The sequence below is a fragment of the Genypterus blacodes genome, unplaced genomic scaffold (assembly GCF_046128005.1).
Source record: "Genypterus blacodes isolate CSIRO-AG114 ecotype Tasmania unplaced genomic scaffold, CSIRO-AGI_Gbla_v1 ptg000100l_1, whole genome shotgun sequence".
Taxonomy (NCBI): Eukaryota; Metazoa; Chordata; class Actinopteri; order Ophidiiformes; family Ophidiidae; genus Genypterus; species Genypterus blacodes.
In genome coordinates, this window is record NW_027466904.1 from 494,693 (window position 1) to 522,063 (window position 27,371).

General features: G+C 47.4%; 2 protein-coding genes across 4 annotated transcripts; one reads left to right on the forward strand and one right to left on the reverse strand.

Moving 5' to 3' along the window:
- The first annotated feature begins 352 nt into the window (after positions 1-352).
- ldlrap1a (low density lipoprotein receptor adaptor protein 1a) lies at positions 353-8,420 on the forward strand. Of its 3 annotated transcripts, XM_076159925.1 has the most exons (11): positions 353-537; positions 4,526-4,668; positions 4,784-4,896; positions 4,991-5,105; positions 5,477-5,549; positions 5,859-5,954; positions 6,038-6,162; positions 6,297-6,331; positions 6,630-6,660; positions 6,840-6,907; positions 7,628-8,420. In XM_076159925.1, exons 1-11 carry the CDS (start codon positions 453-455, stop codon positions 7,770-7,772), a joined length of 1,029 nt encoding a protein of 342 aa, XP_076016040.1. In that variant the 5' UTR covers positions 353-452; the 3' UTR covers positions 7,773-8,420. The 3 variants fall into 3 exon arrangements, with proteins under 3 accessions (XP_076016040.1, XP_076016042.1, XP_076016041.1); XM_076159927.1 differs by lacking the exon at positions 6,840-6,907 and having other exon boundaries at positions 354-537; positions 6,630-6,661; XM_076159926.1 differs by lacking the exons at positions 6,630-6,660; positions 6,840-6,907 and having other exon boundaries at positions 354-537.
- A 7,134-nt stretch (positions 8,421-15,554) lies between these two features.
- fndc5b (fibronectin type III domain containing 5b) lies at positions 15,555-24,325 on the reverse strand. Its single transcript, XM_076159941.1, has 5 exons — positions 24,235-24,325; positions 21,941-22,059; positions 20,671-20,869; positions 17,440-17,529; positions 15,555-15,694 (listed from the first exon to the last, which is right to left on the reverse strand). The coding sequence occupies exons 1-5, from the start codon at positions 24,323-24,325 to the stop codon at positions 15,555-15,557; spliced, it is 639 nt and encodes a 212-aa protein (XP_076016056.1).
- Between the last annotated feature and the right edge of the window lie 3,046 nt (positions 24,326-27,371).

A 27,371-nucleotide genomic window follows, 5' to 3' on the forward strand; every position in this document is an offset into this window, starting at 1 on the left:
CAACAATATTTGCTAGATGATTTATTCCTCTTTTTAATGAGATCACACAGCAACTAGTATGAAGCATGTGTTTGGTGTTGCCTGAGCGCCCCCTTGTGGCGATATGAAAGCGGCGTATTTCTCTCTGAAACTTCTTGTAAACTAAGAATATCAAACCAAAACAAGACCCAAAATATCATGCGAAGTGACTTAGCAACGTTAACTTCGGGAAATATACCAAATGTTTATTATTTATATATCTTTGGGAGAGATTTAGCTTTGTAATTAGCGGTGCTGCAGGACTCGTCATCCAGGGGTCACTCACGTGCGCTGAAGTTGTACGTGTTGATATTTCCGACAGCACATAAAGGCACCATAAGTCCATCCTCCCCATCAGCAGTCAGGACAACAACATTTGCCCCTGAACGCACACCAGCGAACTTCACCGACTCTCCGCACTTTTAAACACCGACATGGATGCACTGAAGTCGGCAGGACGAGCCATCATCCGGAGCCCGAGTGTGGCGAAACAATCCTGGACCGCCGGCAGACACAGAAGTAAGCAAGTTTGACAAAGTAGCGACTTTCACCGCGGCGAAGTGAAGTTTGGTCTCACAGCTGTGGCCACTTAACGAGCCACAGAAGTCATATAAAACAACAAACAGGCTTAAAGTCGTCATATAAAGTGACTTTAGATCAACATGTCAAAAGCCACACGAAACAAACGTTAACACTGTGCGACTTGTGTACAAACTCATAACATGGCTGCGTCTAATTCGTGATTTTGCAATGATTTTAGTTTCATGAAGTCAGATTTTTCAGATTTGTTGATTTAATTTTAGGATAGTTTTGTAGTTTTCTATAAACAATGAACCATCAAAAGGTCGAAAATTACTTTAGTCGGATGTTGATTTTAACAGAATTCTCTCACCCGTGCTGGGATATTTACGATTGTCTTGTGTTTTTAAAAGTATTAAATCATTTTGTTTCTATTGAGGATCATCTGAACACATAACTACGAGCATGAGGTTATAAAACGTTTTGGCACCGTTTTTATACATGGAGATGAAAATGGTAATATGTTACACATGAAACTGTGATAAGGGAAACAAGCAACAGAGAGAAGCAGTAATAATGACGTCAGTGTGACCCCGGTCACACATGTAGGCTCACGCGTGGACTAAACTACATAAGATACTGTATGTTATTGCCCCCTGGAGCTCGTTCTAATCAATAAGTCTCATTGATATGGAATGTGCATGAACTTGTTTTGTTCACTCTGGTGCCCTTTGGATGTGTAGGAGACCAGACTCCTCCAGAACATTCCCCCTCCTTTTCCCAGTAACACATGGAGGATAGAGGTCAGAACCCACTCTGGTACTTACAGTGATTTGGTGTCTCGCTCCAGCCCCTTTTAGCCTGACAGGGGCCAGCCAGGCCACCCTGAAGCCCATTGTGGCGCTCAAGGGCCACTCAGTAAGCTCAAATCTCACTTGATCTGGGTGGTAGAGATGTGGAGGAGTGACCCAGAGAGCTCTCAGGCTTAGAGCAACCTAAAAGCTGCCCTGCTCGTCTGTGTAACCAAGAGGATAAGTCAGGAATGCTATGGGTCAGTCAGTGCAGCCCAGCAGGCTTAAGTACATACTGGTTTGTTTTCTATTCTACAAGGAAAAGACATTTGGACACGGATACTCTTTGGATATTAGCAAATGAGAGGTTGCAAAATCTCCTCCATCCCAGCCTGTAACCCTTTAGCAACATCTCTGCTGACCCTTAGCCAACTGGGGGACAAACCTCAGAGGAATCAAACAAGTTCATCATGCACATCCATCCCATAATAGACAATCACAATATTTCCTTCAGATCCAATTTATATTCATCTTTAATTGAATCCTTATTTGTGCTCTTATTCACATTATCTATCAAAGCAGGAGTGTGTGTGAGTGTAGATGACCTGGTCTTTAGTCTTTATCAGCTCTGACCCATATCACCCATGCCTGCTCAGATCTTTCTCCTGCTGACACCATCAAGTAGGAATGAGCCTGATTCTGATTCATACCTGGCGTGGGCAGGTGAAGGCAGTTAATTGGCTGAGAAGCTTGTAAAGCAGCACAGCTCTATGGTAGCAAAGCACCCGGAATCTGGTCTTCCTGTCCCGGCTTGTATGGCGTTTAGAACTCCGGGTGGCCCAAACCAGAACAGATTCCATGATTTAAGCGCCGACACAGACGTCGGCATCGTCTGATCTGCTACCAAGAAAGAAAAATCCCAAATTGCAGCTCTGAGGGAGTTCAAAGACGTTTCCTCTCCTCGACACGTCCAAGCCTTTACGTCTGTCGGAGTGGTTCTGCAGGTTGTGAGAACATGAAGGAGCAGGTGGAAGAGGCAGAAGCTTTAACGCTCCTCCACATTCTGACCAGCTTGGTTTCTTTTTCCCTGCAGAAAGTAAATTATACACCCAGCAGTTCCACCTGGTCTGTATCCAGGTTGGAGTTCCTGCACACTTTCACTTCTAACTTGAGGTTCTGTGACTATAAACGCCTCAATCATCTCCTTCCTGGTGACAGATGGTCTAGTGGTGTTCATAATAATGGCACCAGATGACAGGAAAGGTTCTGGAGTTGAGTGATTCTGACTGATTGTTCATAGCTCCAGTTCTAACACACACACAAACACACACTCGGTACCAGTCTTAGTTCTAATCTGACTCTGACCTCCTTCTTGAATGTTTCTTGACTAAAGTGGAGAATCTGAGTTGTGCTTCTGCGAATTCCGCCCTGTTTGTTTTGCTTGCGAACATTTCCGTCAGACAAGTGAACTCTGGGCTAAATCCCCCCTGAAATGTTTGTTTAACTTTGTTTCTGCCCGATGTTTCGCAACCGGGCCGTGTTATTGCACATGCGTTTATATATTTGTGGACTCTGCAGAATCCTAAATGCAGAGCGCCGCACGGCTAAATGCATCAGTGAGCGGTTGAAAGGAAAGGTTTGGTGGTAGCAGCAGCAGCAGAAGTTGGCTTTAGACGGGCGGTTTGGCACCCGGTGCTGGAGTCGGCCCGAGTTGTAGGACCTCAGTTGGTGGTTTCCACAGTGATTCAGTGTTTGGCGTGGACACACAACTCAGCCCGGACATGAATCGCCTGTCAGCCGGGCCCTTTGGGTTCTGCATGTTTGTTGTCAGTATTCACCAAAGATGCTTTTCCCCTCTCTGATTTATGAAATGGACGCTCATCCATCACTGCTGGTTTGATGAATGACTGTGGAGCATAGGACACAGGCTCTTCCTCCTCTTCCTCACCTCCACGCCTCCCTCTCGTCCTCCTCCTCGTCTGATCATTCAGTCATCAACCTGTCATTCATCTCTTTGACGATGAGTTGATTTGTAGGTACAGTTGGGGTCAGGGGGTCACGCTGGGTCTCAGGCCACACGTGCTCCCAGCTGTTTCCTCTCACGTGTCTCCAGTGTTTGACCTTTGAGCCTGCAGCCCTCTGTGCTCTCTCTCTCTCTCTCTCTCTCTCTCTGCCGTGCCTGGTGCCTGGTACCTGTTTACCAGCAGCTGCAGGGTTTCCAGAGCTCCATAAATCCAAATTATGGAATGTTTTCCCTGATACAATGAGGCTTTCATTCCTGCGCAGCGTGGGAGGATTTTACCCGGCAGATTTGACAAAACTAACAAACATCCTGTTTCAACATTTCATTTCAAGAGCAGAGTTTCATTATGAAGGGTCAAAGTGTTCCTGTTATGATCGTCAGCTTCATTATACAGATCCAGATGGAAAGATAGGTGAGGGAAGAAGAAAGTCAGAACACAATAGAGTGACCAGTTTGACCTAATTGGAAAGGAAAGAATGTGTAACTCGGGTATGAGATCAACTTCACTGCAGTCAAAGTCAAACTGCTTGATTCAGGAGGAAAACAGGAGAAAACTGAATCACTGGTTTTAAGCCCAAAATGCTGAACTCTTGGACTGAAAACAACTAACTAAAAAGGGCTGCTTTGTGTTGGGGTGTGTGTGTGTTCACACACACGTGGACAAGTGTCTGCATGAGTGTGTGGAATGCGCCGCATCCCTCAGGAGTTAAATACCAGGAAGATGAATTTCTGGGTAATTGGTAAGTTTGTGTGTTTACAGCCTCTCGCCTCCTCTCACCCGTCTGCCCTGCCCCTCGTTATGCAGAGGAGATCTGGTAAACATGGGAGAGAGAGGTTCAGGGCCGGAGAGGGGTCAGGGCCGGGCCTCACCGCGCTCAAACTGATAAGAAGCCATGGCGAGATAGCAGCTGCTCCTTCCAGACTTCTTCCCTTCAGCATTCCTGTGCAGCGTCTCTCCAGTATGAACGTTCCCCTGCATCTCTTTGTTTTGGTTTGGAGTCGCACACAGCAGACCAGGCGGTAAACTGATGTCTAAACTTTGCTCTCCTCACACGCACGGCCTGTCTGAGGTCACCTATGCTGGCCCGCTCGCCCGCTCCAGTCCCTCTGACCCAGATGCACCGGTGTTTGTTTGATGCGTGTTTATCTGAAAAGCTTCTTTCTTCCCCTGCAGAGCTTCCAGAGAACTGGACCGACACCAGGGAGACCATCCTGGAGGGCATGACCTTTAACGTGCGTCACCTCGGCATGACCTTAGTGGACCAGCCCAAAGGCGAGGACCTATCAGCAGCTGCCGTAAAGAGGATCGTTGCCACGGTGAGAGAGCGGGGCTGATGACACGGCCTTAAACACAGAAGATATCCATCTGTTAGAGCGCTGTGTTGAATCTATTGTTATTTTTAGTTTTCTGACTGATTCCTCCTCTTCCCAGGCCAAAGCCAGTGGGAAGAAGCCTCAGAAGGTTGCTCTGAAGGTCTCCCCTGAGGGAATCGTCCTGCAGGACAGCGTGACCAGTAAGCTGCTGGAGAACGTCTCCATATACAGGTGAGTGCAGGGAGCGACACCAGCTGCTCTCCACCCCAACCGACTGCGCTCAGCTTCATTGTCTCTCCCCTGTGCCTTGACCTCCGACCTACAGGATATCCTACTGCACGGCGGACAAAGTGCACGACAAGGTCTTCGCCTACATCGCCCAGAACCCCGTGAACGGGACCCTGGAGTGCCACGCCTACATGTGCAACAAGAGGAAAGTGGTGAGTGAGTGAGGAGCTGAGAGAGGGAGGAGCGCCACCTGTTGGGAGCTGCAGGTTATTCCCCGACAGAAGGAGCAGAATCAATCCATTAAATGAATCTCTAAGCTGTTTCTGCCTGAGTCGATGTCTGATGTCACACAATCCTGTAATCTCAGCATTTCCCCACTTTCTAATAGTTTGTCATTCTTTGCTGTATCACACATTTGCTGTATTCACACCATCACACCACCAGGGGGCGCATGCATTGACAGTGCAGCAAGTGTTCTCCTCCCTCTCTGCTGTAGTGAAAGCTGTGGTCTCAGCAGGCGTGTGCAGGACGGGGAGATGCTTTATTCTGTGTTCGTGACCAAATGTGTTTCCCTGTGTTCCAGGCTCATGCGGTGGCTCTGACGGTCGCCCAGGCCTTCACAATAGCCTTTGAAATCTGGCAAGTGGCCAAAGAAGGTGAGCACCTCGTGTGTGTGTGTGTCCTTGAGATCTGGAACCATAACTTTAGTGTGTGTGTGTGTGTGTGTGTGTGTGTGTGTGTGTGTGTGTGTGTGTGTGTGTGTGTGTGTGTGTGTGTGTGTGTGTGTGTGTGTGTGTGTGTGTGTGTGTGTGTGTGTGTGTGTGTGTGTGTGTGTGTGTGTGTGTGTGTGTGTGTGTGTGTGTGTGTGTGTGTGTGTTTGAGATCTGGAACCATAACTTTAACACACTGGTCAGGCTAAGTAAGTGTGAATAAATAAGAAATGGTGTGTGTGTGTGTTTTTGTAGAGAAAGGAAAAAGAGCAAAGTCTGGTTCAGCTGGAGAAGCCAGCAGTAGTTCCCATTCAGAGAGATCCAACAGCCTGGGCAGCCTCAAAGCCTCAGGTAGGGTTCTACATGTCACATTCACAGAAGATGCCTGAGTGAAACCCTGCTGCATCATCCATCTTTGTCTTCCTCCTCACTAGATGTTGCCACCGACAACCTATTAGAATTTGAGGTGAACGTGGCGCTGGAGAGCAACGGGAATGTTGAGGAGCATCAGCTGGACAACCGCAAGCCCGCCGAGCACAACAACAACAACCAAGCCGTGGTAAGAGTGTGACTCTGTGTGAGGATGATGAGGCGTCGCTGTGGTGGCAGGATCTGCAGACAATGGCATTGTCCTGATTCCATTTCTGTCCCTTGAAGACGCATTAAGATGTTTTCTGTTGTTGTGTGTTCCAGGACACAGAGGATGGATTGGATGAAGCCTTCTCCAGGTGAGAGACGGAGACTCTTCCTATAAATTCTGTAGAATGATGTGAAATCCAATCCAAGGTGATCTTCCGTGCCGCTTGCTTGCCAACAAAAATGCCTCGCCTCCTTAAATTTCTCCTGTCAGCCTCTTCATCGTAGCTCCTCCCCTCACTGCTCCTCAGATCCTACTGAAGATCCACACTGTGATGATGTAGACAGTTAGGACATGAAGGGATAATGTTGATGCAGAAGAGGTCACTGATACAAAGAAGGGAGGGGATGTCTAACTGTCCTCAACCCACTGTGTGTTTGTGTCTCCAGCTGTGCTCTGGATAGCTTTGGTTCCTCTCAAGGTAAAGTGGAGCGCTGCTGCTGTCGTTGGTGTTAAAGTCCTCATACTCACTGTAGCAGTCCTAATCACTAACCCAACCGTAATCCATTCCACTGTCCCCGCCCGCCAAACCCAATAATAATCTTGGCTGCCTTTCAGTATGGTGAAGTAGCTCTCTCTCTCCTTTATTACCTCTCGGGGGGGGGGAAGAATTACGGAGCGGACGCGGGAAAAGAAAGCTCATTCAGGGTATTGAATTCCAGTCAAGGTGAAAAATGTCATTGTCCTCGCCCATTCCACCGCCCGCCCCCCTAAAGTTTCTCTGTGTTTTTGTCTGATTTGTTGTGAGATAAAGTGTGTGTTCAGTCTGGGAGCAGCACCGACCGCATTGAGCCTTTACTTACATGGAGGGGTTTGTGGTGATGCTGGTGTGTGAAAGTAGCTCAGTGGGTCACCTGAACTCTGTGGCATTCCTCTCCTTGCATTGTTCCGAGACTCGGCTTATCCCGTGACTCGACTCAACGTGCTGAAGTAAATCCCTCCGGCCTCCCGATGGTTTAAGTTTATTTTCACCCAGAGAGAGACGTTTGTGTAAGCGTGCCCAGGGGCCTGAATTAGGACAGATTGAGGTTTTAGTTATACAAACATTGACCTGAGCGGCGTACCAGTGAGGAAGAGGTAAACATCACAGGCTGGAGTCAAAGAGGATGTCTCATCACAGTTGAGAGATGTTAGAGACATGAAGTAGGAGAGGAGAGAGGGATGAGCCAATGCAGCTCCCAGTCTGGTAAATGTTTGTATAATTACACCTCATTAAGTCTCAACGAGGTTTGCCTGCTTAAGTAGCGGTGAAAGTAATGAGGCCTTAAAATGTGTGAGTCTGTGCTGCACTCTGGTTCCTGGGTGGAAAAGTCTCAGGATGTTAGATTGTCTTTGGAAGAATCTTGAGTTATTGAGGATAGTTTTGTTCTCCTCTCTCTCTCCTCAGACTGGCAGTGTCGCGTACTAACCCCCAGGTCCTGGACACTGGGCTGATGCCCCAGGATTGGCTCTCTGAACCCCACTGGGACGTCACCAATGAAAACACTCCGTACAGCGTGAGGCCGTCGGTGGATGAGATCTTTGGCTTCTGACCTCGGCGGCGGTGGCAGCAGAGAGAGACGAGCGCCTCCGTGTCCTCCTTTACTTTACCAAGGCACCGCTGCTTCACGAGACGTCTCTACGGGAGACCGCGTCCATAAGGGAATAGAATTGTGGGTTAAAATAAACGTGTGGCACTTAACATGGAGCAGGCTTCCCTGTGTGGAGACGGCAGGACCTCTGTCCCTGCACACCAAAGCAATAATCCCATCCTCTAAAGGTCACCAGCACATTTCTGTTGTTCCACTGTAAACACGTCAACAAGTCTGTAGAGTTCCATTCATCTGTCCTCAGTTTACTTTGATTTGATATTAATTTCCTTTCCAGTACATTTGGAGTCAAAATCAGTATTCTGTTTGTGTGTTTAGTCATAATTTATAGTTTAATTTTGTATTATTTTTTTGTATGTTAAGCCAAGAGTAACAATGAGTTCAGACTGAGATGAGTGAGACAGCAGGACAATCAGCTGAACAACCTGTCTGTGTGTGTGTCTGCGTGTGTGTGCGTGTGTGTCTGTGTGTGTGTGGTTAATGAGCGATGCTGATCTTGTTCTATCCATGTATCAACACACCATTGTGACGTATATCAATGTTGGATTTATCAGCAAAACACAGAATAAAAAATGCAGTTATGAACAAGAATGTAGTTTTGTTGCTAGACTCACAGTTTCTACATTTGCACATCTGGCTGCTTTAAGAAGATGGAAACTGCAATTGTTACCTTGTTCCAACTTGCATCAGGGCTGATTTGATAGGTTTGTGTTCCCTTACTGTCTCTTCTCTCTAACCTGCTGTCACAGTTATAAGTCTCCTTCATGTCTCTTCTCACAAACCAGCACTTCTCCATCTTTGTCCTTGTTGGCTGCGCCGCCTGTTTTCCATTTGGTCCGGCTTGAGCCACACCTGATTAGCCGCATGCCTGAGGGGGCAGAGAGGCGGCAGGGTTTCACACACACACACGGCATGAATCACTGAGTTTTCATTGATGGTTGATAGGACTGAAACCTTTTCCCTCTCTGCTCTTTGGTGGAATGGTTGATCCTCAGGCCTTAACTGTGTCGGGTTCCTGTTCAACCCTGATTATGCATAACCAGCCTGTAACAAGTCTGACAGGAAGGTGCACTATGTGTTCTCAGCAGCAGGGGGCAGCATGTCACTTTCCAGTCAACTGTGAAGCAAAGCAGTTGACATGTCTGAAGTCTGTGGCTCCATTGTTGGATTCACCCACTTGGGAAGCAAAGAGAGAGACTGTAAAGGTCAATAAAACCTGATTCTTTGGTTCTGAGAGGAAGAAGGTTGCTTTCTGTCTCACCAGTGAGGGGACATGATGGCCAGAGTAAGAGGACACTCGGCTTCAGCCTGTCTGGCTTCCTCATCATAGCTGCCACACACACCGCTCCCTGCTACGTTCTGTATTCGACCCGTGTGTGTGTGTGAGTGTGTGAACGGGACTCTGGAGGGGCTGAAGGTCACGTGTTCTCCTCTCTTAACTGGCTGAGTTTCTTACTTAACCAGCTGCATTATTGAACAGTCTTCCCTCAAAGGGAGCTCCGGCTCTCTCTGTCTCGCTCTGTAAGTTTGCACAATGAGATGTAGCCTCAGGAGACAGGGATAGACCGGCACACACACATACAAATGACAACCGGAGCTAAAGACTTTGAATGGAATGCCCAGCGTCAAGGTCAAGTGATTGAAAACGGATCAAAGGAGTGATTTATGAGACGTTTACAGCAAGGTCAGCCTCTGTTCATAAGAGTGTGTTTGGTCTGAGCATGAATGTGTTTCCTATTCCACAATACAGACGTTAACGGACGAGCCCAGTGTTGTTCTCTCTGGGCTCCATAATGAGGCGTGTGGACCCTGAGAGTGTGTGTGAGTGTGTGTGAGTGAAGATAAGTGCAGCTCCTCCTCACCTTGGCCTGTTTTACTTCCCCAGCATATATTAAAGGGAAACACACAGAGGGCAAATATTGCGAACGAGCCAACAACACAAAATGCTGCACTGCATTTGTGCAGACGGCGAAGCGACAGACGGGAGATTGTGGCGTCGGCGCAATATCGCACACTCTCAGGGGTATAAACAGACTTTACAGTGGACACGGAGGCTTTTATTGGTGTTTGTGCACAGCTGAGATAAGAACAGGAGGGAACGGCTCGGCAGCGAATTCATATTTAAGGGAACTAATCCATAACTTCATTAACAAAGAGGGAATTCATTTGCAGGGGCTACATTCAATGCTGTTCTTAATGCAAAATGGAACCTTGCCATTGGAGTGTCTGTCTTGGAGTGTTTGGTTGCGAAATAGAGACACATTGATTCCTCCTGTTCAGATTAGAGAGATGATTAAAGAACCAGAGCAGAGATCCAGCAGGTTGAGACTTCAGGCTGTGTGTGTGTGTGTGTCTGTGTGTGTGTGTGTGTGTGTGTGTGTCTGATACAGCCTTTGGGTGTAATGGTTCAGTCGTGTCAGGCTCCACATGCCACACACACACACTCTGTTAGTATTCAGAGGAGATAACCGTCACTCCTGCCAAATAATGATCTGGACTCTGGAGCTGAGCTTGATATTGATCTTTGATTCCAATCCCATATAGGTCAGGAGGAAGTGCAGCCTGTATCTTATTTAATAGACGTGTGTGTTTGATTGCTCATTTATTGTGCAGTAGCTGAGTTGATAAACAGGAAACACTCGGACAGGTGGATGGTGCATTGAAAATATTATATCCTTTATTTGTTTTTCAGTGTTAATACATAATTCGACATGTATATTTCCATAGAAATAGTATATACCATGGGTGTGAACAATAGCAGAGTCATGCTAGCCCTCATGAACAGGTTTTAACCCATGAACGACGACGAAATGTTGAACACAGACAGTAATGATGGCACAGAACGACACAGACTCCATTATTCTGCTGTAAATCCATGCTCAAGGTTATTTGCTTCCACAGAAAGTACAAATAGATACCATAAGTAAACGGCCCCATAGTGGAGTATGTGCAGGACCTTTGGGTAATTAGGGAAGGTTCCTCCTGATCCCTTCAGTTGCCTTGACTACACACCGGGCGTCTGCAGCCGGAAACCAGCAGGACGGGATGGATCCATGGTTTTTAAGGCTGCGGTCACTCAGAAGCTCAGAGACGCTGGGTTACTGAGGCTGATATGACTGAGTCAGGCCTTAAAGTGTTCAGGTTCAGCTCAAACTCAGAGAGAGAGCGAGGATCCAGGAATGTTACTGTGTTTACTGAGACCATAGCAACATCACAGAGATGATCCATGACTGATCTCTAAGCCGGTCACTTTTACTTTTATTTTTGTTGCATATTGGATTTTGCTTCCAAATTCATTTCTTCATTTTCAAGTTGACATGTGCTTCACCCAGACGTCTCCCACTCAGGGGAACGATCAGATACAGACGGGATGGAGGTCTGACACTCTGAGTCCCTCCGGGTGTGATGATCTCCTAAACCCTCCTGTGTGTGTGTGTGTGTGTGTGTGTGTGTGTGTGTGTGTGTGTGTGTGTGTCACTGTCTGCTTTATGGCCACTGATTCTCTGACTCATCCTCCTCTCTCTCTCCCTGTCTGTCTCTCTCTCGCCCGGTCTGAGTCTCTCTCCCCGTGGGCTCCGTCTCCACACATGCCTCATTGGACGTTCACCTTGAGCAGCTGCTGTTGTGTGGCCTCCTGCAGCCTCACACAGACAGAGACGGAGATGTCTGGACCGGGCCGGCCTTCTGCCGCCTCGCCTCGTGTGTCAGTGTGTGTGGACGCACGCCAGCCAGAGAAGGGACTTAGTTGTGTCTCAATGTGTCCGACTTTGACAAAACTTTCCTTGCATGGATCGCTTAATAAGACGATGACCATAATCTGGAAATTAGATAAGAAATCCAGCCCATTTTCTGTGATTTCTCCCTTTAAAACACCTTAATAAATGGCCTCAGCACTCACTCCTGTTACTGAATGAGCAGTTGTGACTTCCTGTAAATGGATATCTGCTTGTTTTCTAATGGATGAGGACAAAAGGCCTCAATCACAGCTGGGACAGATTCCAGATGACTCAACTTCATATCCAGATACAGATATGCACGATGTAGAATAGCTCCAATAAGGGAAGATCAAGTTCAATTTATCAACGACTGAGTTTGTTTGTGTGAGTGCGTGTGTGTGTGTGTGTTTTGCATTGACAATCTGTTCTGTGTCCTCATGGTGATAGAATGAGATTAGACATGACAGCAAACAGGAGGGAGGAGATTTAAAAATACTGCAGGATTTGCTGAGTGGAGTTTTCTCTTCTCCGCCCGCACCTCCATCTGCACCTCGCTCCCCTCAGACAAACTGCCCGAGCCCCCCCCCCTGCGACAGGTCTGACATTCCCATCTCCAGAGTCGACACACACTCAGGTTCTTTAACATCTCCATATTCTCCGCCTGGCTTCTCTGACAGCCTGGATGTTGAGACTCTTCCTCTTCTACTCTTCTTCACTTGGTGTTTCTCTGTTCAGCTCAGGTTAATGGAACTCTTTTCCTCTCCCTTCTCTCTCACATCCTCTTCAAAGAGCTGTAAGTTATATTATTCATTATATACAGTATTGTTGTACAGAGGACTCTGGTGTGTAGATCACTCTGCTCCTATTGTCTCAATCCTTTTATCTGATCACATTTCATTCATCTCTTAAACTGCTGTATCTTCCCTCTCTCTCTCCTCTCCTCTTCCTCCGATCCCTTCCCTCCTCACTTGCATACGTGCATGCCAGTCTACGACCAAAAGGTGAGAAATGGGTGGAGGAGGGAGGGATCGGTGGCGGTGCTGAGAGGGAGAGACGAGGAGGAGGAGGAGAGGGAGAAGAAGGAGAGAGGGAAGCTGGGAGACAGAGAGGGGGCGAGAGAAGCTGCCAAATAAGAGTGAGGAGTGGAGAGAGGGAGAAACAAAGGATGTCTGAGGTGATATATGAGGGTGTGAGCGCTGCGACAGGGGGATAGAAGGTGAAAGATGAGGGGAAGTAACCACGGGAAGGAGGAAGAGGAGAGGAGGGGGCGAGCGGGACATGGAGAGGGAGAGGGAGAGAGAGAGAGAGAGAGAGAGAGAGAGAGAGAGAGAGAGAGAGTCATGAAACAGAGGGAGATCATAGATGGAGGGGTGAAGGGTCGCTGGGTCAGCAGAATCGTGATTGAGATGAGAAAGCAAAGCAAAGTCTGTTTCTCTCATAGAGCCTTATTTGAATACACAGGTGTGTGTGTGTGTGCGTGTGTGTATGTGTGTGTGTTCCCGATTAGCAGTCATCCCCGCCGCTGAAGCATTCAGACCTCGGCTCATTATCTCTCTAATACGGCTGCAACTCTGCTGAGTTCAGCCTTCTTAGGAATTTGTGTGTGACTTCCTCCTGAGCGGACTTCTTCACTCAGTGGAAAAGTCCCAATGCCTTTCTGCAATTATGAGTCTGGCACTTTATAATTGAACAGGCAGAAGATGCGGCAGTGTTATCTGTGACTGAATAATTATCGTGATTCCTCTCCTCTCTCCCCAGGGTAAATCTGGAGATGACTAAGGAGAAGTGGCCTCGCTAATAAAAATACATATCTACGTCAACCGCTTCTCCTCAGACTGGTTAGAATAATGTTTCCATAGCAACTCTTTCATTTTGCTTCATCGGTTAAACATTGTATCGATGAAATGCCATCGACCAAAGCCAGGATGATGTCACAAATGTGTCCATGTTGTTAGAGAAGCGACACAACACTGTAAAAGTACACGACTGATGACTAATTGATCAATCATTTAACGCAATAGAGGGAATGTGCTTTAGTTTCAGGCCGTGTTTATACTTTACATTAACTCTGCAGTCTGCTCAGGAGGGCAGAGATCCTCAGCAGCAGCACAGTTTCAGCCTCAGCCAGGGAGATGACTGATGGTTATGAGGAGGAGCTGATGGAGCACAGCAGGATTCCTATAATGGGACCATCCTGTCCTTCTGCATGACACCGGGAGAGAATAAAGAGCTGGCCATCTTTGTTCACGCTGTTAGGTTCAATCTGAAGTTGTTTTTTAAGGTATTCCGGTGCAAGCAGGGGCGATGTCAGGCTCCAGACTGAGCCTTAGTGGCTTTAGTATCCTCCAGATAGACGTAAAGTGTGAATTAAGTACAGCTAAAGTGTGAATTAAGTACAGCTAAAGTGTGAATTAAGTACATCATAGGGGACTGAGTCGTATGCTGAGTTAATGTCAAGTATAAATCTGGCAGAATCTTTGTTCTCTGGTTGATTAAATATGCATCTTTAGCATATCTACACCTGGCTTTCATGCACTTCTGTTCTATCCCAGTCTGATCTGCAGGAGAATCCCAGCTGCAAACTTCCACAGTCTGGAATCTTTACTGATATTTGGCCAAAATCCGAACGGAAGCGGAGGCAAACGTTGCCCGCTGTATCGGTTCCATTAGGACCGGCCCAGGCCCTGCAAAGCTCCATCCCTATTCTCTGCACATCCGACTGCAGGGAGCGGAGAAGAAGCGCGGTGTGATGAATATGCAGCGGCCAGCCATAAAACTCAATCCCAGCTTCAACCAATCATCACCAGGCGTGACACACGTTTAGAGGCTGCGTGCTCAAGAGTACCTGAACGTGTCAACTTTTTAAATGGGGTTGAGGCGCCCTTTGCTGAGAGATGGCCCGCCCCCCCCCCCCGTCCTCCGGGAGAAGAAGGTGTGTCTGCATTCTGACGGAGCGGTCCAGATCGTATACGGGGAAATATGGGCTGTTGTTAAAATGTTGTCAGATTTTATCCCTGGACTGAAGCTGATGACAGAGAGAGAGGGAGAGAGAGAGAGAGAGAGAGAGAGAGAGAGAGAGAGAGAGAGAGAGAGAGAGAGAGAGAGAGAGAGAGACTCAGCGTGCATTAATGCTGATAATGAAGTCAAAACTGGGGCTGTGAGGACAATCACGATATGAGAAACGTACTTATTGGAGACACACACACACACAGGAGAGACAGGGAGAGAAGGAGAGAGAGAGAGAGAGTGAGCGAGCTATTTAAAGCACAGCAGAGGGGAGTCCTTGATTAAAGTTGTGGCTCAGCTTGTTTGTTGCGTGCTGACTGTGATACCTGCAGGACGATCTTTCCTTGTTGGCCAACCATCGTTCCTCCTCTTACCAAAGCTGGGAGGGAAGGAGGGGAGGAGGGAAGGAGGGAAGGAGGGGAGGAGGGGAGGATCATCCGCTCCCTGGATGTGCTGCCGCTGATGAAGGGTGAACCAGCACTTATGACTCATCAGTTCAAGACTAGAAGAGCTCCTGTCCCCTTTAGTGCTTTGACTGTCAGCCATTTTGTGTCTGACGCTGGACGCTCCTTCACACAGAAAAGGTCCAAAAGACTACAGTTCTTCTCAAACGGTCCCTTGTTTTGGTCCCAATTAAACCAAACCTACACATTGTCCTCTTCTCTGGTCCCGTTTGTTTGCAGCTTTGGACTCTGCATGTTCAGATTTGGGTCCCGTCATGTCGGAGAGTAAAGTCTGTTGTGTCTCTCCTGCTTCTTCTTCTTCTTGGGTTCGATGTGTTTTCAGAGAACGGCTGTCTGTTGGTCTCAGGGTCTGAAAGACATGAATGGAGCCGTGGGGAAGTTAGAATGTTTCACCTCAGAGCTGGATGGTGTGTGATGATGGGGTCTATCTGTGGTCTTAATGTCGTGTGTGTTGTTCTAAAATCATGTGGTGTGTGTGTTCCTCACCTGTCCTGAGCTTGAGGGAGTTGGTTATTGCAGAAGGCAATGCTGGGCTGGTCCTAAACGTTGCTGCGCAGTAGCCCCCCTTGTGGGTGCTCGGGGGTACTGCACTCTGAGGAGTTCTTGGCTTTGTCCTTGTTGTTGTTGGGCTCGTTGTCTTTGATGATGTCGTACTGGCGACAGAACAGGGCGATCACCCCTGACGGACCCGGAGAGACAGATAACGATGAGGGTTATTGCTTTTTATGGTCTTGTCCTCTGCAAGCGAGGTCAGCTGCTTGCTCATGGACACTTGCGTTGGGTTACATTGTGATAGGTCATGATGTGATGGGACACATAGATCACAGTGTAACACATTTTAATGCTACACAACACAGTGGACTTAACCTGAGTGTCGCCCTAATGTTCCATAAGGTGATGTCATCTTTCTGGACTGAAGTGAACTGAACGCAGTGAAACACAGAGGCGGAGGCGCCGTATGGAGTCGGTGTGACTGATCTCCACGTGAAGCCTCCCTGCCTTCAGTCAAACGGATCAAACGGGAGTGAGGGATGCCAGAGATGCGGAAAAGAGATGAGAGGACGAGCGGGAAAACGTGGAAAGAGAATAATTCATGATGGAGGAGGAGGAGGAGGGTGAGGGGATGTGGGCTTCAGTCTGGGCGTTCTGCTTGCGTCAGCCTCTCGCTCATCTGATCGCAGCCCAGAGAAGAAGAAAAGGGTGCATGATGGGATATCTCAGTGCGATATCCCCCAGCATGCCCTGCAGGTCCAATTAAAGGCTGAAGAACATAACACACCTCCTTCACATCCAGTTTTTCACCACCCTGCTCTCCTTTCCCTCCATCCTTTCACCCCTCTCCCCCGCATCTGCCTCCATCAGCCTTTCTCCGGCTCTCTCGTGAGTAATAAGCGCGGGAGAACGAGGCCCCTTGATGCTACTGTATCGTCTATTTGCAGTATTTAGGCCATATTTGTATCTCATTACAGGTGGTAAAGTGGGTTAGGGAGGAATGTTTAGAGCTGTGTGTGTGTGCGTACAGCAGTGGAGAGGGGAACAAAAGCTGTTACCATGTCAACACAAACGGACTCCAGCTTCTGAATTCAGCCTTAATCGCACTGAGAGCAGATGAAGTTAGCCGAGTTTCAGCGTTTGAACATGTCAGAGAAAGCTTAGTCGCGTTTGTAAATGAGGCAAAGTACATCTCTGCGTGTGTTTGACTGATTCCAAGCACCATGACTTATGATGCAAGTTTGATGGTACTTGGCGGAGGAAAAAAGAATTAAACTCTGCTGCGGTCGGGCAGATTGATCCATTTTTCAGCGCTGCAAAGCTGCTCGGGATCGGGATTCATTTTAAGAACGACGGTTTCTTATGACAGAGGAAGAAACGGAGAGCTTTTATTGTGACAGTCGCTTCATTTCTCCCTCTTCTTTAGGACGATGTGGCTGCGCGGTGTTGAGCACTTTTGCCTCACAGCGAGGAGAGACGACGGTGCGTTCAAAGCCCCGTGTTGACCCGTTGTAGTTATGTTTGAGCTATTTATTGTGGCCTGGGTTGTAAAAGAATATTACTGCAATATAGGATAGTATTTCAGCTTAAGTAACAACTCGACCTGATCACAAATCATATATTTTTATTTCCCTCACTTAGGCAGCGATTTCTGAGCCAGCCGCTTCCTCTTTGATGCCTTTTTCCTTCCATTTCTCCCTTTGCTATCTGCGATCTGGGTCCATTTACGCCTCAACGTGTTCTCATCTCCAGAGATCCGCCAGAAGCACAGCGGTGACTGAAGTGCTACTCACCGCCAGACGACCGCATTACCAGCCTGTCCATCTCTCAGCAGCACTTTGGTACTTGGAGACGGTGCGTTGCTAGAATGTCTGCTGTGACATAGATGTGTGTGTGGCTGCTGCTGCGGCTGCTGCGGAGGAGGAATATTACCTGCCCACATGATGAGCACCACCACAATGATGATGAGCTCTCCGGCTCGCAGCTGGGCAGTCTGACCCACCTCCTCCATCGTCACCTCGTCTGCAGGGAGAGAGAGAGAGAGAGAGAGTCAATCAAGCGCCGCTGAGAAAACCACAAATCATTGTCCCGGCCAGCAAATGTGAAATTGCTGTCTTTCTGCGGCTCTATGGGGGAAAGATAAAACAATGAGACGCGGTGACAGGAGAGCAAAGAGGCCTGTCTCTTGTAAATGATCCGCTCTGGGCAGCGTAATTAAAGCTAAGTGAGCCCACAGAGAGACGCTGACCCCATCACTCACTGTCTGTCTCCTGCTGACAGGCCGGAGCAGTCCAGTCCAGGACCAGGGTCGGAGGTTTGACAACAGTCTGGGCTTCAACCTCAAGTCTCTCTTTGTTGCCGGCGGTCCAACTCTTCTCTGTTCTGTATACGATTGTCCAAATGCATGAAGGCGACGCTGCTAGTGATACTTTGATGCATGAGTGTGTGTAAGGGCCCGGGCGCTCCCTTGACTCTCTGCATCATCGCTCTGGTGTCTGGTCTGATGGATGCCAGCGTGATTGCGCTCCGCTGCTCTGATTTATTCCCATGTCTCTCATTGCCTTGGTGATCCATCTGAACTGAAGCCGAGACCCCAGGCGTGGCAGAGGAGGAGACGTTGTATCCTCTCTGAACTGTCCATTACGTGTGGTGCGGGGTACTGATGAAGACGAGCTCGGGTCTTCGGACTATGAGAGACGCTGTTCTGACATATTTAGAGGAGGAGGGGCTCTTTGAACATTCAGGAGGTTCAGGTTGAGGCCTAGAGCTCCCTGTGTGGCAGCGGCGGCCACGGCGGCGGCACACTGAGCCGTCTTTGAGCTGCAGCTGCTGGGTGGATTTAAAGTCACCCTGCTGGCCCCGAGGACAAGTTTTTATATTTCCTCCTACTGCTGTTCTTATTTCAAGCACACTGCTTTGTTCACCCGGTAACCTTTCAGATATGTGAGCCGAATAGGAACACTGAAGGCTAAACTGCATGGACGGGAAGACAGATAAGTAATCAAGCTCTGTTTGTCCAGTTATGATGATGAAAGCTTGAAGGTGCACACACACACAGCTTCAGATTCCCTTCACTTCCCTTCACACAGAGTAGGAACTTTCAGGGCAGAGACAGGCCTTACTCAGCTGCAGATGTGATGATTGATGTTCTCTGAGAATCCTTTGTTGGGACCCCAAGGCCAAGTTTGTCTTTTGTACTTCTGACACACTTCCTCCCCCCGGCTGTGATTGGTGCAGAGATAACAGGGCTGACTGTCCGACCAGGAGCCAGCAGGCACGACTTTTGATTCATTCACTTCTTCCTCATCCTCTGAATCACCACTGAGGATTCAGGGGCCCAGCACCTTAAGGGTGTTTTAACTATTTAAAAGCCAAACTCAGCTCAAATGTAGCCAGAACCTTCCCTGCATTGCTAAAACCAGATTGTTGGAATGTCTGCCCATGGAAAAGAAAGTGAACCATTCCAGCAGAGGAGAGTTTAATGAATTCAGCACCTTCTCTGCTGAAGGCAAAAGTGTTTGAATGCACGTTGGATTTTGAAAAGAAGGAGCTGAACGTGACGTCTGCAGGCTTTGCCAAGCTACAGCTGCTATGACGACCACTGGAAAGATGTTTTATACAGACAATTTGATGATTTTGGTCTCATTTTGGACTGGACTGGCATTCTAGAAGTGTGTAAGTAAGTAATCAGCTTATACATTCAGATCCCTTAATGCCACTTCTATTCAGAAAACTGCTCCAACACTGTGATTGTACTGGGCAGACAGTAAAAATACCTTAGGTCTTATTTGCCTTCTTGTTATCACTCAACAACCTACAGTCACTGCCAACTCTGGCTCATTCGTAAGCTTCTTTCACTTTCAACTCTGGTAGACGATTCTGAGCCAACTGTACACACACACACACACACACACACACACACACACACACACACATATTGGTGTAGAGGCTCTCAAGATTTGGCAAAATTAACGATCTCAGGGATTTTCTCCTATTTCTGATATGTAACACTTGTGTAGTGCAGCTACAGACAGAAATCATGCGAGCTGTGGGTCTGTATGTGTACGTGTGAGTGTGTGTGTGTATGTGTGTGTGTGTGTGTGTGTGTGTGTGTGTTGCATTGGCCCTGCAGATACTACACGGTGTCAGCCTGATTAATTCCCCCTTAGAAGGGGAGGAGAGCAGTAATGGCTGAGAGATTTAATCAGGAGTGCTAATGAATGCTTCCATGAACACACACACACACACAACAGGCTCACAATTCAACTTCCATTATAGTCGGACAACGAGTCTGCCCCTCCACATACAGACGGATCGCCCTTCATCACCTGACCTCCATCTACACTACACAACATTGTGTATATCTACCATAATGTTGACGTCTCCATCTTTGTCTGCCGCCTCTTTTCCACCCGTCAATCAGCATCAGCATCTCCCGTACTGTGACGTGTCTCTGCTGATGAAGCTTCTCTAAGTGATTCCTCTCATTCTGCACACCAGAGAGTTCCCACAGCAAAACTCTAAGAACCAATTATAGATGGGATCAGTATTGTATCATCGCAATTAGAGAACAAAAATGGACTTTTACTCCTGGGAATGAGTATGGATTGTTGCTTTAAGACTGCAGGAGGCAACACCTGAGCGCATCCACCCCTCACAGCGACGGATGCACAGCACCAGCGGGAGGAAACACACTCCTCCCTGGCGCTCTGTCTCCCAGTTGGCCTCTTATCACATTGCTGCTGATGAGCGTTTAGCATTTGTCCCTGTGAAGCAGCTGCTCTTGGCACTGTAACTGGGTCTGACGTGATAAAACTGGATGTGCTGCAAGTCCCTCCAGATAACAGCACAGGCCAGAGAAGTGGAACAATATACTGTGTGTGTGTGTGTGTGCGTGTGTGGAGGGATGAGTCTCACTGAAAGAGTCATTTCTGTGTGATATGTTGACGAAACTGGCAAATAACTATAACTATATTTTCTTGGTCCTTGTGGAAAACACATTGTCTCCATATTGTCTGCAGGCAAAAGCTATCATTTCTGTGTCAGCCCGTGTGTGTGTGTGTTAGTGCGTGCGTGTGTGCGTCTGTGTGTGTGTGTCTAATTTGACTAATCTCCCAGCCCCTGTGTGTGTGTGCACTCTACAATATTGTAAACATCTCTCACCCGGGCTCTTGGACGCCAGCTTCTCAGACTCTTTGGGCGTTCTGAAGAGGACGGGCTCGCTGGGCGGGCTGCTGCCGCTCATGCTGATGCTCTGCACGTGGACGATGTAGTCCGTGTCCTCGTCCAGGTCCCACAGCACACAGGAGCGCGTGGTGGTGTTCACCTCCTGGATGAACCTCAGCATGCGGACATCCTTCTTCTGCGGCCACAGAGGAGAGAGGAGAGGTGAAGTGCAGGAATCTGGGCCCTGGCCGAGTGTGAGGCAGCATGAAATACACACTTGTAATGTGAGACTTTATTGATCCCTGGAGGGAAATTCTCTTTTCTCTGGCGGCGCGTCAAGAGAAAAGTCACAAGTCAGAGTTAGAGCGATATATCAGGCCGACGTCGGGTTTATTAGAGCGATCCCACATCACAGCCAGCTAAATTGGCACCATGATATCTGAAGCTCACCGGGTTTGCCGACTTTAGATCTCACTGCAGATCTCGGTGCAGACACAAAATCGTTTCTGGACTTAATCTGTCTGTGCCGTCCACATCCGTGACACCGCGGCTCCATGTTTCCTAAGGCTTAATTCCTAGATTGAACCCCCCGACCCCTCTAAGAGCTTTAAAGTTTGATGTGACGCTCAAAGAGAATCGATCAAAACTCATTTACATGAAGGGATGACTCACACGAGCGGGCCTGTCAATCATTTATTATTTATTATTGATGAGCCTCAACTATCTGCAGTCCAACCCCATTTGGTCCGGTCTCCCTCAGGAGGCGTCGGATCAAAGGGGGTTTCCTCAGCAAAGATCTAAGGTCAAAGCCGGATGTTAAAGTCTAATCTTCCCGCTGATGGTCCTGCTCCTTGTTAGCATTCCGCTCACTGCTGCCCGGGGGCACATGTTCCTCTTAGTTAACGCTTGGAAAACGCAGAAATAAGGCGCCTCGGGGTTTTCCCATCGATGTAATTACGTTTAAAAAGCAGAGCGCTCTCGGGCCGTACACTCCACCAGCTATGTAAGTTATTATCCCACTAGGAATGCTTGCTTAGGTCAATTGGTTCCTGCTAGATAAGGAGCAGATTTCCTATGTGGCACTTTTATTTACCGCACAATTACTGTAGGTAAGCTTCAAGTGCAGGATTACATTTCCCACCCGGGCCTGTTTGGTTCTTTTGTTTAACTCCCATATGATTTTATGACGTGTGTATCCTCCATCTGATCACATTCAGGCTACACACACACACACACACACACACGCATGTAAATCCCTCAAAGGCACCTGTTGGGTGATGGCGAATCCAATGACAGGGTCTCCCTCCAGGATTTCCCACGTGACCACCGCAGAATTGACCTCGAGCTCTCTGATCGTCACATTGAGCGGCGCTGACAGCAGGGTGTCTGACAAACACACACACACACACACACACACACACACACACACACACACACACACACACACACGCCATGGTCACAGAAAACAAATCAGGAGAGACAGGTCCTGAATATTTACACCTTGTAATACAAAGGTGCGACTATGTAGATGCACCCTCGCTCTCTCTCTCTCTCTCTCTCTCTTTCTCTTTCACATTTTCTCTCTCTTTGTCTTGTCTGACTCTCTCGCCCCACCTCCCTTAGGATCTTCTCCTCCTCCACATGTTAATCTTTCTTCTTTCATTAATACTGGGCTTAAATAACCACAGGCCTTCACATCCATCTTCATCGCTCTCTCTCTCTCTCTCTCTTTCTCTCTCTCACACACACACGCCTTTTCTCTCCTCTACTTCCTTCTGTCTTTCTCCCTCACACATCTCATCAAGTGTGAGTCATGAGGCTCCATTTCCTCCATCATACTTCCAGCTGATTTTGAGCATCTGGGTTGAAAATGTGCTGACTGATCATCAGAATGTGCCGCTTCATACCAGGGAACTTTAAATGACATCGTATGAAGAGGTGTGAGACACTGAGAGTGTGTGTGTGAGCTGAGAACATCTCAAGGTCTTCACTTATCAAGCTGAAGTTCCTATTGGCTCGACATCTAGATGCAACACACCTTCAGACCTTGATATGATACTGGAACACACACACACCACACACACACACACACACACACACACACATACACGATCAAATTAGACTTTCATTGTGCATTTATTCCCCTCTGGAGACGCTTATGCAGGGATGCCACAGTGTCAGGGGAAATCAAATCGCTCCAATTGAAATGTTGGTTTATAAACGCACAAAGTGTTCCAGTTGTACTTTCACTTCACGTTGTCGTGTCTACAACGCTGTTCTACATCCTCCTGCCCCTCTTAGACTCCTCCGCCTTGTTGGGAAGTGTGTGTGCGGCCGTGTGTGTGTGTGATTCAATTATGCCACACTGCACTTTCTCTCTGTTTACTCCTCAGATTACAAACTACAGCCTGTCACCTTTTGTAAATTACATTGTCACACCGGCTCGCACCTCTGCAAATATTGAACAAGCAGCCGGAGTGCTTGCAGTGTAAAATAATGGCATTACATGAAGAGGAATTGACTCTCTCTCTCTCTCTCTCTCTCTCTTTCTCCCTCCCGCCCCTCTCTCTCTCTCTTCCTCCCTCCACCTCTGCTCAATACTAACACAATCACACACCAGCACACAATAAAAACATGAGGATAAGTGAGTGGTGGTTCTCAAACTTTGTGACCACCACTGAGCAAAGCAAATCACAAGCTGTGTGTGTGTGGGTGTGTTACGTGTCCAATTTGCATATACTCCTGGAGTCCCTGTTTTCTTTGCTGGTTCCTCATTGCCTTTCTCTTATGGAATCATCCCTGGATCCTGCTGCACGTGTCCACACACTGGATCTACACAGTAACACAAAGGAATCCACCTCCAGTCTGAAACCAAAGCTGCCTGCTGACTCACAAAGCGTTTATCTCCGGCCTCTGCAAACCAAATCTCAAACCTCTCCAGGCCCCTGAAATAAATCTGAGATGATCTTACTGTCCAGATTTGGGCTTTTCACACGGTCGTCTCACATCTCTGTGCTTATTACGGCGATGTAATGCAACCAGGAGCCTCTACCCTTGAGATGAATGTTCTCCTTGAATAGAAGCTGCAGCAGGTTAAACATATTATAGGGACCGTCTCTAGATCTATAGGAGGATCTTAGTGTTTACAAGCAAAGCATTCTTCTCTTTAATTAACTTAAGAAAACTGCCACAGTGAAAATCAACTTAAACTAAGAACTTTACTATCAATTCCAATTATCATATGACATCATCTTTTTTGTCATTTCTGGCTCTACATGTGTACTTGTTTAGTGATAAACAGAAACACACACACACACACACACACACACACACACACACACACACACACACACTCACAGCAATGACAAGCCAAAGCCTCACGTTAAATAGCAGCACTCCTCTCATTAACGTGTGTGTGTGTGTGTGTGTGTGTGTGTGTGTCTGTGTCTGTGTGTCTGTGTGTCTGTGTGTCTGTGTCTGTGATCACCTGTGTGTGTGTGTGTGTGTGTGTGTGTGTGATCACCGGGTGAATCATGCATGTTGTGGTTGAATGTAACTCACCGGCATGAACGGAGGACGCGGTGAAGAAGCCCAGCAGGAGCCGCAGCAGCAGCACCGCCGCCGCCGCCGCAGAGAAGCCCGGTTCTGCCATCCTCCTGCTTCTTCTAACGAGCCTTCACATCCCGCTCGGCCCATTTATGATATCGCATCTAACGGGAGTGAGGACGCCGCTCCGGTCGGTTACCGGAGAGGAGAGGAGGACTTCTCGGTGATGATTGTGAGGCTCACCTGAAGTTGGACGCTGCAGCACAGGCGCAACAACAACCAGAGGATGAGGAGGAGGCAGGAGGAAGGACGAGGGGGAGGAGGAGGAGGAGGGGGGGGTGAGGAAGAGTGAGGTGGTCGTTGTCTCGGTGGCCCCTCGCGGATAGAGCTGCGCCCCTCCGCTCCCCGGTAGCTGCCGTCCGTGTGTGTGTGAGGAGCAGAGGTTACTACGAGGAGAGAGAGCACACACACACTGCTGCAGAGAGCAACGTGCCGCCACCTCTCTCTCTCTCTCTCTCTCTCTCTCTCTCTCTCTCTCTCTCTCTCTCTCTCTCTCTCTCTCTCTCTCTCTCTCTCTCTCTCTCTCTCTCACTCACCTGCAGCAGCCCCCTGCCAAGTGAATGGATGTTGGGTTTGGAGCCTAATAGAAAATTATTGATGATCAATCAACAGGCGCTGTAGAAAGTGTGACAGTGATTGATGGGTCCTTAAACTGTGGTGGGTGGACCTGGGGTTGTAACCCCCCCCCCACCCACACACACACACAAATAAACCAAGTTTCATTGTGTGGGTTGGTCTGTGATGTATTGGTTGCCTGTTGTTTGTGTATACATTGGAAAACAACGGTTTATAATAGCATCCATTTAAATTTCACTTATGTATTGGTTTGTTTACATGGTGAATGTGTATGACGTCATGGTTGAATTCATAGGATGAAATATATTTTGGTTGTAAATACTACATTCATAGTTATGTGAGTGCTGTGATAATACTTTTATTTATACAGAAAAGGAAAAATATGATTTACCTGTGTAATTTTACGTTATTTGTATATTATGGACTAACGAAGAAGTGGTGTAGCGGTCAGAGGTTAATAGGAAGTGAATGCGACTAAAAATGAGACGAAGAAGAAGAGAACGGTGTTGACGAGCAGGAGTTAATCGGGAGTTATGAGGGTAAAAACTTTAGCAGATAATATATCGGACTGTTGGGATTCTTTTGGACACTTTTGTCAGACAACCGTTGCAGTTATGGCACCCGGAAACGGAAACAGGAGTGAGGAAGCTAGCTCGTCTGGAAGATTCGACAACTTCGTTTGTTTGCTAACGGACTGACGGAGAATTCTCTTTCCGGTTGCAATACTGTACACAGCAGAGAGGGGGCGCCAACATCGCTACGTCGTGGACACCGTGTGAGTGAAAGAACCACTAATTATTTGCATTTAAGTTAATTTGTTTTTACTTTAATAGAGGTTTTACGGGCCCTTAAGTTAATTTGTTGGCGTGTGTATTGAACTTGCAGTTGTATTTATGTTTGAATTTGGGGAAATGTATTTGTTATTTATGTTTGTTTGTTATATGTGCATATTTAAGTATATTCATATACTTATATATAACTACTGTGAAACTAACTAACTTAACTTCACATCATGTGGGGAATGAGGGGCTAAATTAGCAAGAGATGGTACTTTGGTTTAACTACTCAAGGTCTGTATGGATTAACAAAGGTCATTCCAGTCTGTAACAGTCCTGAATGTGGTGTATGAAGGTGAAGTAGTTGGGATGAGGCTCTTTGGCATCTCTATATCTCTGGGCAAGGTCCTTCAGAAAGAATTTCAAGTATCGTGGGGTCTTGTACACAAGTGATGGTAGTGTGAGTCTGTGGACACTCAACCTAGGGACACAAAGTGACCACATGAGAGGGAAGAGCTGGAGAGATTTGGCTGTGGAAAGGAACACCTGAGCTACTTTGCTTAGTATGCTGGATGGATGTGGTCTACAAGGTCATAGAAACACCCAGAGTCACAACCCAGTGTCTCTAAAGTGGATCCAGGAGGCCCACAGTGCATGTGGTCTGGGCTTCTCCCCTGCAATGTTGAACACTTGTGCTCACTCACACGATGCCCGGGGACACGAGCTGGCAATAGATCGATAAATGATTAACATTCCTTACGGAAGCCACTAAATGTGTTTTTCATTCCAGAGAGGAGAGGAGAGGAGAGGTGGAGGCAGGATGGAGAGATGTGCCACACTTCCATTCCTTCCTTTGGCTCCTTGCTCTCTTTCTCTTGAAGGTTAGGAGAACAATTTTGTGGGACTCAGACAACAACAGTCACAAATCTCTTTACTGACAGCTTTATCACTCAGCTTAGACGCAAATGAGTCAAATCTCCTCAGGTGACCTCAAGTTTCAGGCAATCTGAGAATGCGAAAAATGACCTTAATTTTATGATTGTTGGTCTCATCTGTTGTTTTCATATCCTGCCCTCGCTGCAGTGACTCACAAAGAGACTCAGATATTTGGGAGGATGAACCTTTTGGTGTTATGATCTAAGAGGCTGTGTGCAGACTTAATGGGGGACTTGAAGGGAATGAGATCGTCACTGGATAGGTGACCAGTAACACACATACAAACACACTGTTCATTAGACGTGAGACAAAACAAATAATAGCACTAATGATGAGCCGTCACACTGACACAGCTGCATGGAGTCCAGCCTGTAGTACAGCATGTTTGACAAGACGACTACAGCAACATAAACATAAAGTTAATCAATAAAAGGCGAAGAGAGAGAGAGGAGCTACAACAGCAGCTGCTACAGGAATGACATAAAGGAGAACTGAACTATCAGCTCTGTGATGTTGGCCAAGTTTAGTTTGTTAAAGAAGCTCTCATTGATTTAATCATGCAGGATTAATTTGAGTATTTGGGACAGAAAGAGAAAATCAATACATTTAAGGGGAAATTGTGCTACAGACACACAGACAAATTAAATGTTATAAATGAAGTTTTGATTATTCTACGACCCTGGAAGAAAAATTGGAAGAAAAAAACAGACCTGCAGCAGAATTCATGCTGGTCTAAATTATGATTTGTGTTGGAGGTGAAATTTAATCTTAGGACACAGGAGGGAAAAGTCACTGATTAGTTTT